This window comes from Pinus tabuliformis, chromosome 7 (genome assembly GCF_031772625.1).
Source record: "Pinus tabuliformis cultivar Carrire ecotype Pingquan chromosome 7, CPIR1, whole genome shotgun sequence".
NCBI classification, from domain to species: domain Eukaryota; kingdom Viridiplantae; phylum Streptophyta; class Pinopsida; order Pinales; family Pinaceae; genus Pinus; species Pinus tabuliformis.
The window spans coordinates 568,262,122-568,280,546 of NC_142293.1; the positions used below are offsets into that span (position 1 = coordinate 568,262,122).

General features: G+C 35.4%; 1 protein-coding gene across 2 annotated transcripts in view; it reads left to right on the forward strand.

The window, feature by feature from the left end:
• Positions 1-18,425, forward strand: part of LOC149248691 (putative DEAD-box ATP-dependent RNA helicase 29) — a 211,009-nt gene that overhangs the window by 59,527 nt on the left and 133,057 nt on the right. For both annotated transcript variants that reach the window (XM_089458516.1, XM_089458517.1), the window contains exons 6-7: positions 5,132-5,202; positions 5,385-5,437. In XM_089458516.1, coding sequence (XP_089314642.1) covers positions 5,132-5,202; positions 5,385-5,437 — 124 coding nt within the window. The remainder of the gene's footprint in view (positions 1-5,131; positions 5,203-5,384; positions 5,438-18,425) is intronic.

The window sequence follows — 18,425 nt, forward strand, 5'->3', positions numbered from 1 at the left end:
AAGATAGAGGGATTTGTGTTTTCAACGTCTTTCCCTTCTAAGTAGCTTTGAGATGGTTGATAGCTTATTTGATATAGAGAAGACAGAAATGATATATATGATGTGCTTTGATGGAAAGCAACATAAAGAAAGTATTGATATGGGAGTAGGGATATTATTGTTGCTTGTATATGTTGATATTTGTGGTCCAAAAAAACACGATCATTTACAAGTGCAAGGTTTTTTATGCTTCTTATTGACAAATTTTCACAAAAATGATGGGTCTTTTTTCTTAAGCAAGAGTTAGATGTTTTCACTACCTTTATGAAGCTTAAAGTGAAAGTATTGGAAAAATATGGCATGAAGATAAGTGTTCTTCAATTTTATAAGTGGAAATTGTCACTTTGTCTATGTATGCGTATTCTTTTCCAAAAGCCCTTTTACTTTGTGTTTGTCTTTTTGAAGTCATAAACTTACGGTGTATGAACTTTATGAACATAAAATATTCCACTAAATAAATTTAAACTTGCCTGTATTTCTTCTATCTTGGACTTCAACAACCTGAAGTTTATTCTCGAACTTTTAGCTTGTCAGGAAATCTAGGCCTTGATATCATTGTGATACCATCTAGGGATTTAGCATATACGTTTGCACATAACCATGGAGAGAGAAAAATAAAGTGTATGTTTTAATAATGATGCTGCAACCATACATCTTTTACGCAACATATAAAGTGTCATAAGTATCCCAAGTATTGCATTGGTCAAACACTTTACATGTAAAGTGACACGAGCATTAATGACTCCTAGCAACACTTAAGAAGTGTTTCCAGCTCATTGTCTTAATCATTTGAAGTCGATATTCCATGAATTTTGATTATCACTTTTCTCTTTTTATTGCAATGATTGTACATAGGTTAGATTAAATATTGTAGGAATGTGTTACGTGATAGCTTTCATGCTATCAGAACTTAGAAGGCCTAGGATGAGAGATTTTGTGGGTATGGTATTATGAATTTTATAAGAGTGTGATTAATGAATAGGCCATAGGTGTATCTTAATGGATAATGCATTCTTTGACGTGTAAAGATATACAGATAAAATAAGAGAAGATAATTACATTTTTTCACCAAGAAGAGAAGATAATTACTTAATTATCTTTTTTTCACCAAGAAGAGAAGAGAATTACATTTTTTCACCAAGAAGAGAAGATAATTATATGAATGTCGAACAAATGACCATAAAATTAGGTCGATGTAACTGCTGAGTACAACAATGTTGATACAAGCAGGATTCCCAAAAGGACAAGAAATAAAGCATAAACATAATGTGTATATGCTAAAACATGAAAATCCCTTGATTCCAAGTGCTAACAACCGCAGAAAAGGAGCCAGGGTCTAGGTTATGTTCCATTATATATGGATCTCTCTCTCCCAAGACTCTAGTCTATATGAAGAAAACTCAAAATAGAATGGTGTCTCGAGGGAGAGTCGGGGGAAGATCTGGACCCTTTGATGTGTTGTTGCAGAGAAAGTAATGTTGCGGGTAAGAGACTTGTTCTAGTTATATCTCTGAGGTTTCTGGGGTAGGGGAATTGCCCCTTGAGACTGCACAGATCTGGAACCATAGACAATGCTGCTATCAATCTGTGTCTTGGTGCCTCTAGACGATGGGAGCAACACAAGGAAGGAAGTAATCTGCTAAACGAGATCATACCTAGGAGGAAGTTGGAGAATGTGGGCATGAAGTTCAAGGGCCTCCGCCTATGTGTAAAGGGTGAGACATCTCTAGTTTGGATATAAAAAGAAATTAGATAAAGTCCAGATTCCTCTGAACAAGTAATAAAATATCCCACAAATAGCATAATAAATAAGGCAACGGAAGATGAAATTCTCATCAATTTCAATCTCTTGGAGATGGAACAATCGGCATATCTTGTCAGATTGATCAATCTGGTGGTCTGTCTCAATCGGGAGTTTATAGGGGCCAAATCTTAGCCAACTCTTAACCGTCCTGAGGGGATCCGAATGGCATGCATTCCATGGAGAAGCATGTAATGCTGCTGAACAATGAGTCCATGATCCAACCCTCATCACAAGCATAGAAATCCATCTTCAGACGTAATCCACCCTGACAACTTATCTAGGTGAACTGTACAGATGTCCTGTAAATATCTTCTTGGATGATTTTATTCATCTCCTGTTTGGTTGATAAGAGGTGGCTAGGTGCACATAGGGAATATTTGAATAGAGGAGGCTGGTCCATCATAATACCAGCTGAAGTAAGGAGATCTGAGATTCCAGTGTACTAACACTGGGATTGGGTGTCAGTAATCTGTTGCATGCCAGTGTCTAGACTCAACATAGTAACTCCCACACATTTGGTTACTGGTGGTGCCCTTAAGAGAGAGGCAAGTGGTGTACTGTTTCAGTGGTTAGTTGTAATGTGAGATGTTTTATGGCGAAGCATATGTTTTCTGTCAACACAAATCTGGTTGGACTTGGTGTTGTTTCTCATATTTATATGGTATTTACTGTAAATTTTGTTGCTTCGGTCCCATCTAATCTTTTTTCCTAGCCTGTAACATGGATATATTATGTTGCATTGTATCATTTTGGTGTACAATCTTACACATACGATTTGATTAGGACTGGAATTCTACAAAATAAGGGTAGCATGTGATTATAGGAGTAAGTTGCAACATACAGGAGTTTTAGCAAGGAAAGGTAATGTGTCATCAGTCAATTAAGAGGGAATGCATGTGTGGTATGACTCAATTAAGTGTTTTTGCGCCGAGAGGTGCTCTACAACCCAGTATAGGGGAGATGTGTAGGTGTAATGAAAGAAAGTATGTAACATTTTTACATGTCAGCTCAATTAAATAATAATAAAATGTTAAAAGTAATATAGAGCCTGGTATGGGGGAGATGTAGTGTCCGTAAAAAGTTAAAAGTAATAAAAATAATAAAATTCAATTTGTTATATTGTAATTTTGCTTTTATTAAAAAAATTATGAATAACTTTTTAAATAAAAGAAAATCATAATATACACCACATTAAAATATATAACATACAAGTAGTAATTAAAGTTAAGATCCCTTTTACCTTATCAATTAAAATAATGATTCTGTTACCATATTTAAATTTAATTAATAAGCACATAAAAACTTTAATACTTACAATATAACCAAATTCTTAACCATGGATATCCACATCCATTTTACCATAAATATTATTAATTTGTAAAAAGACTTTGTTACAATACCATGGCTCATCAATATCACATGCCCAAAAATCATTTCTTATTTCACAATCAAAATATTTCATAGAATTTTATTTGAATTTATTTTTATAACATTTTTCAATTAAATCTAAAAGCAAAAATATTATAACTACTTTTGAGATATATCTAAACCTCTGTCACACTAAAATGTTTTAAGATATAAATAGTTTCTATAAATTAAGATTGATTTTACCATATAAACTAAAATAATACTTTGTAGCTATATTTAAATTTCATCTAAGCACATAAAAACTTAATACTTACAATATAAGAAGGTTTTTAACCATTGATATTCACCCCCACTTTACCATGGATATTATTAACTTGTAGATAGGTTTTGTTACAATGCAATGAGCCAATACCATGGCTCATCAATACCACATGCCTAAAATCCATCTCTCATTTCACAATCAATATATATATATATATATATATTTTTTTTTTTTTCTTAATTTAATTTTATTACATTTTTGCACCCAGAGACACTCCCTAGCTCAGTATGGAAGAGATGTTATAATGTGCTGTTATGTTATGTTATCTAAACATTTTGACTTCGTCAAATTACATAAAAATAAAAAATAAAATTATTAATTATAATTATTAATTAACACATTTTGACTCAGTGAGATTACATAAAAATAAAAATTAAATTAAAATAATAATAATAATAATAATTATTAATTATTAATAATTAAACCAGCCTAGAGTTGCACTTTGAGATTTTTGATCCCTCTCGGTGCTTAATAGATCCAGAGTTAAGATGGATCTAGGCTGGTTTTAAACTTTTAAATATCTTCTATTAAATGTTATTTATTTATTAATATTTTATTTTTTTGCGGATTTTAAAATGATCAGAGAAAATAGTAAACCATAGCAGAATGGGATTAATTGTTTCATAGCTTTTTATCATATTTAGTGTAAATTTTATTGCTTCAGTCCCATGTAAATCTTCTTCCTGGCCTGTAACATGGATATATGATGTTGCGTTGTATTGATTTGGTGCAATCTTACACATAATATCTGATTATGACCTGAATTGCAAGATAAGGGTAATATGTGATTATAGTAGTAGGTTGCAAAATACAGGAGTTTTAGCAAGGAATGGTAACTTGTCTTCAGTCAATTGAGAGGGAACGAATGTGTGTTATGACCGATCAAGTGTTTTTAAGTATCTTCAATTAAATGTTATTTTTGTTATGGAACTTGAAATGATCAGAGAAAATAGTAGACCATAGCAGAACAGGATTAATTGTTCTTCAATATATGTTTCTTGGGTTAAGATGACTTCATGGAGAAGCTAAGAGAACATCTACTTCTGCAGTGTGTGTTGTCTTGTTGGTTTCCCTTCACCTCATGTTAACAAGGGAAAATACTTTTCAGGCATACAATCTGAGAATATATAGGATCCTAAAAAGTGAAAATGCTACCTGGATATGCAAAATGAGTGGGCAATTAATGAAGTGAGGGGGATATAGCTATTTTCCATGGCTTCTATTGGGCTTAGTTTTGTCGATGTATTCCGTAATTATCGTATTTGTGTGAACCTCTTTACTTGGCCATTATCTTAAATGTAATAGCAGTAATAACTCTTCAAGTGAGAGTTTGGTTTGCAGTAGTTGTACTACTGGTTCAACGCAGAAGCACTTTTCTTAGCTATTCTTGGAGTATTTTCTGTTTGCTTTATAATTCTTTTAAAATATGTTTCTGGCATTAGAATTGAAATGCTTGCTAATGACTGGGGTTTTATGCAGCAGTGATGCTAAATTCTCCATGATTTGCATGCTATTAGGTTTTCGTTTTTGAATTCTTCTATATATTACCATTAATAATTTATATGACAATGCTAACGTATCAACATAATCCAATCCAGGGATTGAAACTTTGGTTAAGAAGAATTTCAGGGATAAAGAGTATTATATAAGTGCCATACCTTCAAATCAAGTAAGTTGCTACTGATCTGATATACTTCATTATTTGCTAGCTTTTGTTATTTATAGGATAGAATACGATGGATTGTTCGTACAGGTATATTTTAAGATTTTTGTGGTCTGCAGTTTCTTTTGATGTATCATTAATATACTGTTGGAGTTCTTGTAATTTCCAAATGGCTGTATATTTTCCAGCACTCAGAGTCTGGATTAACAGTCAGAGACAGCGAGGACTTTCGTTCGAACAGGTGTGTAAGTTTATAATGGTGTTTTTGGATGATGATGGATTCCATCTGTTATTGTGCTTTAAAGTTTACGCTATTGCAGGTGATTTCTTTGCAGCAGAATGCTAATCTGTTAGATATATTATATTCACAGCACTTTCTATGTGCATCGTGCATTGGATGCGAAGAGATAATTATAGCGCTAAGCATGTCAATTACATTTATTAATAGGTAGCTACTAGTGACATTTGAAAGTTATATCTGGTCATCTATAGTCATTCATGCGAGTACACAGACATGGTGCACAACCAATGGATGTGGGTAACATTATGCACATACAGTTACATTGCCGGTCTTCACATTATTTCGATTGGCATTAGTTACAAGATACAAATTTTGTAATTGTACTGTAAAAGTACACATTGCACAACGTATGGTCTTAAACTTTTAAAGGATATAAGGCATAGCTAGTATTGCTTAGACAGTATGTATAAATTGGATAGGTAACATTGCAATGTTTGGAAAGATGTGAAAATTATTGGGTAAGTGTGCTTTAGTGTTGTGTTAGGTTAGCTATAGAGAGGGATTGGTGACTATTAATGGGAACCTGCTTCACCTGCTTCACAAATTGAAATTTATGTTTATGTCCCCAAAAGGCCATAATAGGTCAAAGGGATTAGACAGTATAGCAAACTTTTATAACCAAGGAGAAAAAGGGGGTCCATGAAGTATGATCTAAAAGGAGATTAAGTAAAATAAAAAGCATAAAAACAACATGAAATGGCATAAATCATGCAATGTTGGTTTAGCTATTGCCTAGAGCAGTGTTGATAATATCGGTATCGGGAAAATATCGGCGAGGGTCCGGAAAATATCTTATCGGCAATATCAGCAAAAATATCGGCAAAATATCGGCAAGCATAAAAAATGCATAATATATTCATTTTTTTCAGATTTCTAAACATATAAAGCAATAACAACATGAACTAAACACATTGGCACATAAATATGAAGAAGGCATTGATATATATGATGTCAAATAGAAATGATACATCAAACTTCAAAGGCAATACCAAATCCTGCTGATCCCTGATAATTGTCCAATCAAGGACTCAAACAAAATAACATCACATATCCTACTGATCCCTGATAGTGATAAATTGATAATTGTCCAATCAAGGACTCAAACAAAATAACATCACATATCCTGTTGATCCCTGATAGTGATAATTGTCCAATCAAGGACTCAAACAAAACAACATCACATATATAAAACTTTAAAAGTATTTCATCATCATGAGTTATAAACTTATATGTAGCAAAAGTTGCAAAACAAATAAAACTAGCAGCTATCTATCTGAGACCATTGGCCTCTCCCTAGCAGCTTTCTTTTTGTCTTGTTCAACAATTGCTTCACGAGCTTTTTGTATAACCTCTGCACTAGAAACCATACAAGGCATCACATCTGCATCATATGTAGAGAGTTTAGCCAGATGGTATTTCAATCGTGTAATCCCTCCTGACATCTTGGTCCCACACAAGTTGCATGATATATATGCCTGATTTGCCCCACCAACAGCCTCCCCATACTCCCAAAATGGGTCCAAGGCTTTTGGCATATTTGACATTTAACTAATTCAAACCTAGGGCACAAAAAAACAAAAAATTGGCATTAAACTCCCCAACACAAAATGAAAAAATAATAAGTAACAACAACTTCATTAAAAAAAAATTACTACATTATTTGCATTTTGCAATGTGAATGAAAAATGGCAATAAGAGGGTGCATAAGAAAGTTGAAAAAAAAAAATGAAGCTTGCTGTCCAAATATGGAGAAAACCCTTGCATTGGTTCATGGGCATGAAAATCATAGCAAATGGAAAAAAACAAAGAAACAAAATGTTGGTAGGCAAAGAGGCAAGCAAGCATAACCCTAAATCTATGAAAAAATCATTAACATAGGGGTTTTTAAGAACATACCTGCTAATGGAAGAAATGAAGTTTGTCTCACTACTCTTCAATCTTTGATCCACAAAAAAATCTTAATTGGTGGTGATAATCGTCGTTTGATCTTCACACCCTCCTTGACAAGCACCACAAAACTCTTTCCCGTTCTTCTCCAACACTCAGAAACAAAAATGAAGAAAAAAAAACCAATTTTCGTTTTTTATAGCCGCGGAAAAACACGCCCGGCGATATTTTAGATCGTCGCGCGATATTTTCGAAAATATCGCCGATATTTCGTAAATTGCGCGAAAATATCGCCGATATTTCGTAAATCGCGCGATATTTTCGGGACCCGAAAATATCGCGATATTTTCGGGGCGATATATCGGCTCGCCGAAAATATCGCGATATTTCCGATATTCGACGATATATCGCCGATATTATCAACAGTGGCCTAGAGCCCATTCTCTTTCAACTGTAGCGACTTGGGCAGGTTCCAAGGCACTTTGTGGGAGAGAAGTGAGTCTCACTGAGTGACTTTTCATCTATTTTTGTCAATCGAGTTGGAGGGCACACTTGCTGCATAACTATGTGATGTTGCATAAAAATAGGTGAAGTGGGTGAGTTGGCACATGTGGGCATGTGCTTATCTACTAGATACACGGATAGTGCTCCACTCGTCAACCTATTCTCTGTTTGTTGACTTAGTCTAGGCTTATGGCTTTACCTTGTAACTCACTGCTCCTCATACCCTATAAAAGGAAGAAGCTCTTCACTATAGAATATTAGCATAAGTATATTCTTTTCTTGGTAGAGTAGAGTGGAGAGTAATGTGGTAGTTTGATTGCTGGCTGTTTTGTTTTTGGTAATAAGCTTGGGGGAAGTAGTTTCTTTGTGACACAATGTTCTTTTCAGCAGTCATATTAAGAAATGTGATTGTTAGTGCAAATGTGTGTTCTGATCCAAGTTGCCAAGATCTGATCTCTCTTCTGTTTACAGTAGTTTAGCATTCTGATCTGACCTTTCCAGATCTGATATATCTTCTATTTGTTGTTTGTTTATCATGTGTATTTAATAAATTGCTGGGATGGTGCTTATCTGAGTTAGGGATTTTTTAGTCTGGTTTATGTGTGTTAACTGCTGGACTGGTGCTTAGCAGATTTAGTTTTCAGATATAATTTCAGGCTTTTATTTTTTAGGTATAGACTTATATATATATTGTTAGAGGGTCCCACAGTGTTTTAAATTGACAACCATCGCATGAGGAGTGCCTTATCTGTATTGTCAACTGTTCTATGCCCTTTGTGCTTTTAGTATATGGTAGTTGTAGAAGTGATTTATGATTTGACTCTTTGAAATATGGTGTTTGCACTCTTGAATATTTCTCACAACATTTTTGGTTTATCGGGATTTCAGAAGTTTTCAGATGCAGCTATAAGGCTGAAGTTCTGAGTACATAATTGCTGTCAGGAGGTGAAATTTTAATGTGGTACTAGAGATATGCTGCTACTGAAATTCTCCATACAGTTTATGGAGAGCTCAGCTACCTCTGAGACAGGATGTGGTGCACAGGAAGCTGTGGTGATTAGAGCAGATCCATGCCTATGACAGGTTAGCATGTGGGATTCTCAAGAAACTCTAGTGATCCGTGTGCATATTATGCTTGAAAGTGGTGATTTGAACCCATTATAGGTTGCTGATTGTGGCCAATATGTTTTTGTTTCAAGTTGTGATTCAAGGGGGTGAAAAAATGTTGAACTCAGTTGGTCTTAGAAATTGACTGACTGGTGAGAGCCTCCAGTGTGACGCTTTGGAAATGGAGGTTGAAAAAATTAATGGAGGAGATGAACCTATGGAGTATGGTTCAAAGAAAGATCACAGTTCCTATCGATCACCAGCAATTGGATCATATGGAGAAGAAGTTTCCTAAGGTGAAGATGGTCCTCTTGGATTTTGTGAAGGATCATTTTATTCCTTAGTGGAGATGAATAAGCCATTGATTTCTCTGTATTCGTGTGTTAATTTAATCTACATTTTGTTGTTGACGAATAAACTCACCCCTACATGCATGATGGACACAGACATAGGGGTGAACTGCCTTATGGAAATCAGTGAGTTTAAACACAAGTACAGCCATATAAGTTAACTTGATGATAAACATTGATAGGTCTAGTATTAGGCATTCACCAATGATGAACACACAATAGCCGGCACCACATTTGACTCGAAACAATGTGGATATGGCCCTAATAGTGGTATTGACATTTATACAATTACGTTCAACTTGGTTTTAAATGTGTTTGCAAAATCTCCGTAGAATTCAAGTTATTATGGAGTTGATTAATATTGAGCATACAAGGCACTAAATCCCTTTAGATAGCTGTACTTGTTGGGACATGAGAACCCTTAAGGTACAATCGAAATGATAGGTCAAGAACCAAACCTCGTTAAAATAACTAGGACTAAAAGATTTGACATGCACAAAATGCATACAACATTCAAATTTTGAGGGGGTTCAATAATAATTGAGCATGACAAAGAAGGGTTTTTTGATTAAAGTAGTCCAAAAGATCGAAAATTTCAAGTAAACCTAAAACACCTTCAAAATTTTAGTGATTCAAATGAAAGTGCAAAAATTCAGGAGGATAGGATGCGTAAACACTTTTAGATAATAGGATGTGAAACATTGTCAGATAATAAAATTATATATTAAAAAATTACTTAGTGTAAATTAGGGCAAGCTTCTTGTTCTGATTCCGCGAAAGTTTCCCTGGAATTCGATTATACGCACTAAATTCTGATTGGAAAAAACACCCAATTGTCTCTTAACTTGGTTTGTGAGGTAGAAAGCACGAAAATGTAAATGATCTTGTAGGGGTTTCCCCTTTATGATATATTGTGCAATGCTTTCTGGAGCGGTTAATCCCCACACGTGTTTAATGTTGAACAACGGGGATTAAAAGAGTGGATGATGATTGAATGTATCCTCACCCTTGAATTTGGAAACTCCCGTCTAATTCTAATATATACCCACCTATTAGCATAATTAGCAGTTTGTGATTGATATGAAGACTGAAGATGAGGTGTTATTTCCCATTACACTTGGTGGTTTCTCACCACCTTGGGAAGTATTGGTGCAAGGTGTTGTGCTATAGAACACCTACCAACTTTTGAAAAGCTTCGAGATGCTTTCGTCCAAGATGAAACCAGGACTGAATAAATGAAAGCTAGGATGATGAAGTACAAGACCTAGCTATTATTAGGAAGGTGAGGAAATGTGATAAGAAACCAAGACCTGGGAGGAGTAAGAAGGAAGATGCACGCTTTTCATTTAATGGTACAAAGGACTTGAGTCATGTGACTTATGTCATATGTTGCAAGAAAGGACATTGTGCCTATCAATGTCTATAAACGAATAAAGGGAAGGACAAGAAAGAAATTTGTAGGGAGTGTAGAGACTATAGTTGGGGTAGATGAGTTGGTAGCCAAGCTTGAAATTGCCTTTTCTATGGTTTAATCCTGTTGGAGAGTGTAACTAAGTTTAGTCTTCATAATTGTATCCAAATGAATAAAAAGAAGAAAAATAAGTTTGTTACTATTATTTTAGACAAGGAATGCATTTCATCCCCTAGGTTAATTGAGTCAATAAGACAATTTGTTATGGAGTGAAAGTCCTATTTGGACTATTTGTAAAAAGAAAGAAAAATATTTTATTTTTGTCAAATTGTACCCTCAAGACCAAGTCGACCCTCCTGTTGATCAAGTTGGCTTGCCCAAAGTTTTGGACACATGAATCACTATATATTGGCTAGCGTGCTCCTCATTTTAGAAATCAATTTTGTGATTCTTCGAAAAGACATGTGAAGTTTACAAAAGAAAGTTAAGTGATTTTTTCTGTGGTATGTGCCTGAAAGGAATGCGAATCCTTTCAATAAGAGAATGTGAGTTTCCTATGAACTGTTAAAGCAGTGATGAATATTCTTTATTAGACAAAATCATGGTAGAATGGAGGGTTGACTTGGTTCTTGAAGGGATATTGGTCTTGGTCTTGGGTCTTGGATTTCTCACTTTGAACAAATTCTATAAGAAGAAGATATTTTTTGGGTTTTCCCCTTGGAGGGGTTTTTCCCTGGCTTGGAGCCTATATCTTGTGTCTATTATTTTCTGTGATCTTCATGATGTATGATTTTAATAGTCGTTTGATGAAGAAACACAACAAATAGTAATAAAATGGCTAAACATATTTACAAGCAATTATTAAAGAAAGGAAAAATCACATTAATCCGACCTCCCTATTTCTCCAACATGGTTTCAGAACTTTGGTTCGAAAAAAGGAGGCTTGAAGATCACTATCAAAGTTCTGGGAAATATCAAGAGACCTTATCTCTGTAAAGAAGATCGTGAAAAGTACAGTGGCTCATTCTCTGTGGTTCAAATATGACATATTTGACTCACTCTCTAGTATAATGTCGTGGCTCACATATGGCCGTTTCTAAGGCTCACTTGACAAATATAGCATATCTGTGATCTTACATGGCTCCGTGGATCTCTCTATACGATGGCTACAATATACAGTAGTTTGCACATTCCATTCTATGGTTCGTTATATATGTGACTGCAATTCACTATACATGTGACAACGGTTCATGTGGTTTGAGATCACATCATTGGCACATACAATCAAATAGAGGCTCGCATATCTACACTCATGGCTCGTTCTTTCTTCATATATTACAATGACTCTTGCTAGCATTATAGAACTTGTTGCTGTGGCTCGATACATACACTACTTACACAATCTCAATGAATCGATTACATAATCTCGTGAAGGAAAAAGATCTCGGGTGTGCTAACTCTTACTTGTAGTAGTGGCTCATTGATTACTTGGAGCTCGCTCTATATTCATAATTCTTGATATCAAACAATGGTATCGCTTCTATGATCTTCTTGCACTTCATATTTTTGTGACCACTTCCTGTATTATGGCTCGATAGTTTTCTGAAGTTTGTATGACTCTTCGAGGCTCGTTGTATTATCTGAAGTTCTCATTCTTCGTTGATCGAACTTCTCTAAAGATTGAGTCTTCGTGTAGCTCATGGTTAATATTTACAGTGGGTTGAATACTTTGTAATGACTCGCAAAAGTTTGCATTTGTTTTATGGTAGCACAAGTAACATCACACTGTAGTGGCATCGCGAAACTTGCACTGTTTATTAGACTCGTGTCTTTCTTACCCCTATGGCACGATCCTATTGACTATACAATAGAGGCTTTGCACTTGCCATTGCATTAGAACAGAGGCATTGCTGCAAAATGGGTTCGCTCTTGAATACTCAATTGCTACAATGGTCATGCATGTTTTGTAGCATCGTTTGACATTGCTATATACTGTGACTTGCTTGCTAGTATAATCTATGGCATGCTTATGAGACACAATGTATCCTTGTGGCTTAGACTTGAAAGTTGGAAGGATAATTATGATCCTCTATGTCCTACAATAGTAACATGTTGGACAACCTAAGGTGACCTTGTTGAAAGAACAATAATCTATATATGACAATAATAGGATGTGGCAGTGGTCTTCATGTGATAGTCAAGTGATGCTAGACAATGTTCAATGATGTATGGCAGTAACATGATACTCAGTGGAAAGTATATGGATCATCTTTGAAAAAAATGAAAAAAATACTGAGGAACATGGAAGGACCTACCCAACGATAGAAGTTTTAGTCACCTTGTTGTGACATAAGGAAGGGACCTGAACTATGATCTTGTGAACCACATGAAGAAACAAGGACTTAACATAATATCTCTATGGATTGTACCCTAGTTTGAAGGACAAAAATTTGAGGCACCTGTGTTGTAGACAGAAACTTATTGAAGAAGTGTTGGCATGTGAAGAAGAATCAAATCCTTGCAAAGAAAAAGTTATGGAATATCAAAGAGGTATGTACAATTTTTGTATGCATTTCATGATATTAGAAACAACGACATGTTAAGAATTTGATGATATGCTAGGTCTTAAAATCTAATGATTTGGATAAAAGGTATGTTAGGGTTTTGCAGCATACATGGTATGAATGAAAAGGATCTAGGGTTTGCATAGAACTTGTGATTTGTAACAAATCTTGAAGACCTTAAAATTTATGGTTTTACAACTAACCTTCTTGTGTGTGGTTGTAGACCTTTACAATTTGTAAGTAATAGGTCTTTGTATCCAGAGTTTGTAAACCTTAGTAAAGTATGAAATAAAAGGAGAAACCCTAGAGATGGAGACCCTGACTAATTGTTTCCATTGTAAAAGGAAAGGGGACCTAGTTCTTAAGCATGATAGGCACTATATTATGTTGATTAAATCTTGAGATCAAGAAATGAAAGGCATGAAGCTTTTTGGATCGTAATGTCTAGGGTTTGCCTGAAAGTTTTTGGTATCTAGGGTTTGTAGACCCTAGATGTGACTTGGATTAGAAACCTTAGAAAAGGAAACCTTATCTAATTTTCCCCTCTTTAGAATTCCTAGTTTTTGGGAAATTGTATCTATGGTTTGAAGGTTGGGTTTTCTTTGATATTAAAAAATTTCGTAACTCTAGCATAAAAGAGGTTATAAATCTAGGGTATGTATTAAACCCTAGGGCGTGAAAAACAAAACCCTAAGAATGGGTGTTTTCGCTAAAAGTAAAAACCCCAAAAAGGTTTGGTCAAGGAATATCTAGGGTTTGTATTAGAATCCTAAAAGTACACTTTTAAGAAATCATGGAAACCCTAGACTGACAAAATTAACATTATGCCCTTGTCTTTGTATAAAGAGCTTGGTTGTACTTGCTTGTGAGAGTTGCAGGTACATAATAAAAGCTGTCAAAATTATGAAAGTAAGATGAGAAGGATGGAAAAGAAAGATTCATGCTTGATGATGATTCCTTGATAATGATGAGCATAATGGAAAGAGAGAGCTATAAGGACCCTGGTGATATTGAAGCTTCCAGTTGATCAGTTCATTCTTGGAAAACATTGATGATTGAAAGCTGAAGCAGAACCTCGCTGTAATATGTAGATAGAACTTGCAAAAGAATGTTGGCTTCGAAGGGAGAAAGTAGCAAAATTTGACATGACACTCTGACTAGAGGGTATCATAATTTGACAAATCTGATATTGATGATCTGCTTGGAATATGTCTTGGTTCCCAATAAGACATTACAAAAGCATGTGAAGATGCTGGAAGAAGAGTCTACTTGATGATGTTGTACCTGCAATTGCATGGTTTGATCATGGAACACATGGATTGTGTATAACATCATTGATGAATTGAAAAAGCATGAGGGCAAAATTGATATTGGAAAGCTAATATGACTCTTTTATGAGGCAAAACCCAGTTATGGAGAATAAAATACGTGCTAGCAATTGTGAGGAAGTTTTGGCTCCTTGAAGAAGACCAATGGACCAATTCATGACAAAGTTGATTGATGATTAACTAAGATCTAGAAAGATCGAAGTTTGATATGTTATGGTGCTATGAGGCGCCGAAAAGCCTTGTCATAAAGAAAGAGTGAAATATTTTGGCTTCATAAAATAATTAAAAGATCGAAGCCTAAGCATGGTGTAACAGAAGAAAGAAGCCCTACAACTATAGTTATATCTCAACGAAAGAACAAGTAGCTGATGTTTTGATATTGTATGAAACCAACCAAGGATTGTGATGATGTTTCACTGATTAAGAGGGAGTCAGAAATTTCCTTAATGTTTGAGGAGTAAGGATCTATTCCCCGTTCAAAAGGGAATGAGGATCTCCTCTCTGGTTGAGAGGGAGTGATGATGGACATTATATTCTCTTCTTTATGTGTCATGCCACTAGGCCAGGACTAACAACTGTATGTTTAGCAAAGGTCATGGAGGGAGAATGGAGGATTGGATAAGCATTTGAGACTGGTACTCCTTGATGATTGAGAATCCAAGATAGGTAGTAATCTCATGGATCGACACCCTATGAAGATTGGACAAGGTATCCAAAATAAGAGTGGTCTAAGAGGACTGATATTCTTTGAGGATACAAAATCTAAGATAAGAATAGTCCTAGAAGGACATACCCAATGAACATCTAGATGGGGTATGTGCCTTGAGAGGTAGTGTGGTGTCTCATGTAAAGCCTCCCAACATTGTGCTCTAATCTTGTGGAGAGTTAGAGCTCGTTAGTCAAGGCCTTGCTATGTTTGACAATGCTGGTTATCATGTTGATGCTTAAAGATGACTTATCAATCCGAATCTTCTTATGGGAATATTTCATTTGAGAGTATCCTTGTACTGGTTGTACAATTATGGATACCTTCCTAGTTAAGAGGGAGTGTTGGAGAATGTAACTAAGTTTGATCTTCATAATTGTATCAAAATGAATAAAAGGAAGAAAAATAAATTTGTTATTATTATTTTAGACAAGGCATGCATTTCATGCCCTAGGTTAATTAAGTCAATAAGACAATTTGTCACGAGTCAAAGTTCTATTTGGACTATTTGTAAAAAGAAAATAAAAATATTTTATCTTTGTCAAATTGTACCCTCAAGACCAAGTCAACCCTCTTGTTGATCATGTCGGCCTTCCTAAAGGACACGACTTTTCACACACACGAATCACTATATATTGGGCACCGTGCTCCTTATTTTGGAAGTCAATTATGTGCTTCTGCGAAAAGACGTGCATAGTTTACAAAAGACAGTCAAGTAGATTTTTCTGTGGTATGGACCTGAAAGGAATGCGAACCCTTTAAAGAAGAGAATGTGAGTTTCCTGTGAACTATTAAAGCAGTGATGAAGATTCTCTATTGGACAAAATCATGGCAAAATGGAGGGTTGACTTGGTGCTTGAAGTGATATCGGTCTTGGTCTTGGTCTTGGGTCTTGGATTTCTCACTTTGAACAGATTCTATAAGAAGAAGAGATTTTTTGGGTTTTCCCCTTGGATGGTTTTTTCCCTAGCTTGGAGCCTATGTCTTGTGTCTATTATTTTCTATGATCTTCATGATGTATGATTTTAATAACTGTTTGATGAAGAAACATAACAAATAGTAATAAAATGGCTAAACATATTCACAAGCAATTATTAAAGAAAGGAGAAATCACATTAATCCTACCTCCCTATTTCTCCAACAAATTCCTTTCTACCATATGACTTCCAGTATCAGTTGGTATGTGTACAATCGAGAATCTTGACATATAACCTTCAACAAGATGTTCTTTGGTGAGTTGTAGAATAAGATACACACATGCAAGTGGATTTGGGTGTTGGAACATTCAATGATTGGAACCAACACCATTCCCTTTACATAATGTTTTTGAGTTGTGTGATGTTCGTTTGGTTCTTGGATTAACAAAGAACCTTCATTTGTTTTAATAATTAGAGATGTGAATTGTATAATTGAGTTTGATGATTAGCATTGAACCATTAGAGATTTCAGCCAAGGTTGATCTCAAAATTTTGCTAGAGTTTTTCAAGGAGAAGGGCCTTATAGGCCCCTTGTTAATACTATGATGCATGATGCTAGAGGGTCAATATCTTCCCCTAGTTCTTCCTTGGGGCAATATTTGATCTTGAGTTCTCCTTTTTTGGCCTCAACTATTAGTAGAGATAAATCATGTGGACAATGATCTGATCCCTAGATCCTTTACTTTTGTACATCTCCCTCCCATTGTGGCCACTTGAACTTGGATTCGAGGGTTTTTCCATGTTTTAGCATATAGACTTTATGTTTTTTTTGTTACTTATTGTTCTTTATATAAGAGGCATTTTGGTTATCCTGCTCTATATTGACATCATTGTACTTAGTGGTCCCATTGACCTATTTTTGTGGTCATTTATTGGACATTAATACAATGATCTTATCTTATCGTATCTAGTGCATGAAAATGGCATGTTGAACAAGTTATGGTACTAGTGCTTTGGCCACTTTCAATATGGGGCTCTTCCAATCCTGAAGGGCATGGTGTAGGGTTTCCTGGATTACAAGGTTGATGAGGTTTGAATGTGCAGTCGACGAGCATTCGAAAGTTACTTTTCCATCTAATGAGTAGAAATTGAGAGATTTTCTTGTGTTGATCCATTTAGATCTGTGTGTTGATGTCTTATTCATCATTGACGGGTAGCTTGTATTAATTTTCTCTTTTTTTTTGTCTTTTTTCGAAACCTAGAATTATTTCATGAATACATAGGATAAATTGTTCTTTACGTTTTAAGAAATTCAAGGTCTTGGTTGAACATCAAAGAGGGAAAAAGATCAAAGTGCTTATATTTCATAATGGTGGAGAGTAAACCTCTTACGGATTTTGATGCATTTTGTTGGGAAGCATGGATGAAGAGGGATCTAACTTTGCATTACAGTTGATAACATAACAAGGTTGCAAACAAGAATAATGGATCCATCATTGTAATGTCCCCTATGGATTAATTGTCAAGGGAGGACAAAATAGCCTATCCAACCTTGTAGGGCATTGTCTTTGATAAAGGGGGAGAAAACCCCATGAGGAAATATATAAATAAAGGAGAGTTGGAATCACTTCATCAATTTGGATTGAAAATCTCTGTGTTCTTGAGCGGAGCCTTTGAGGGTTTTAACACCCTTTCTTCTTGATTAGTTTCGGCGGAGGTGATCCCACCCTAGCTAGACACCCTTTTTTCTTTGTCTTCTACAGCTTAGTATTCTTGGACAACTCTGGTCTAATTTGGCAGCTAGGGCTGTGGTTTGCTGTATGGTGATTTGCTTGGTCAAGCCAAGCTCCAACTAAGCACAACGAAGGTCACTTCTAAGGTTTTTCTGGCCCTAAAGATTCAACTAAAGAAGCGAGGATTTGCGGAGGAATCTCTTGAGGCACCTTTGTGATTTTAGGGTAGCAAGATAGTAATTATGGCAGCGTAAAGCCTTGAGGATTTGCGTGGTCAGAGTGTAGATGGAAGCATCTTAGGAAACAACACCCATTCATGCAGACCTGCTTCATGACAACATTGGGCCGAACTTGGCAATGAAGGTTTGGCTTGTCAAAGGCATCTATTATAGCAAAATTGAGGCAACATCCTTCGTGCGTA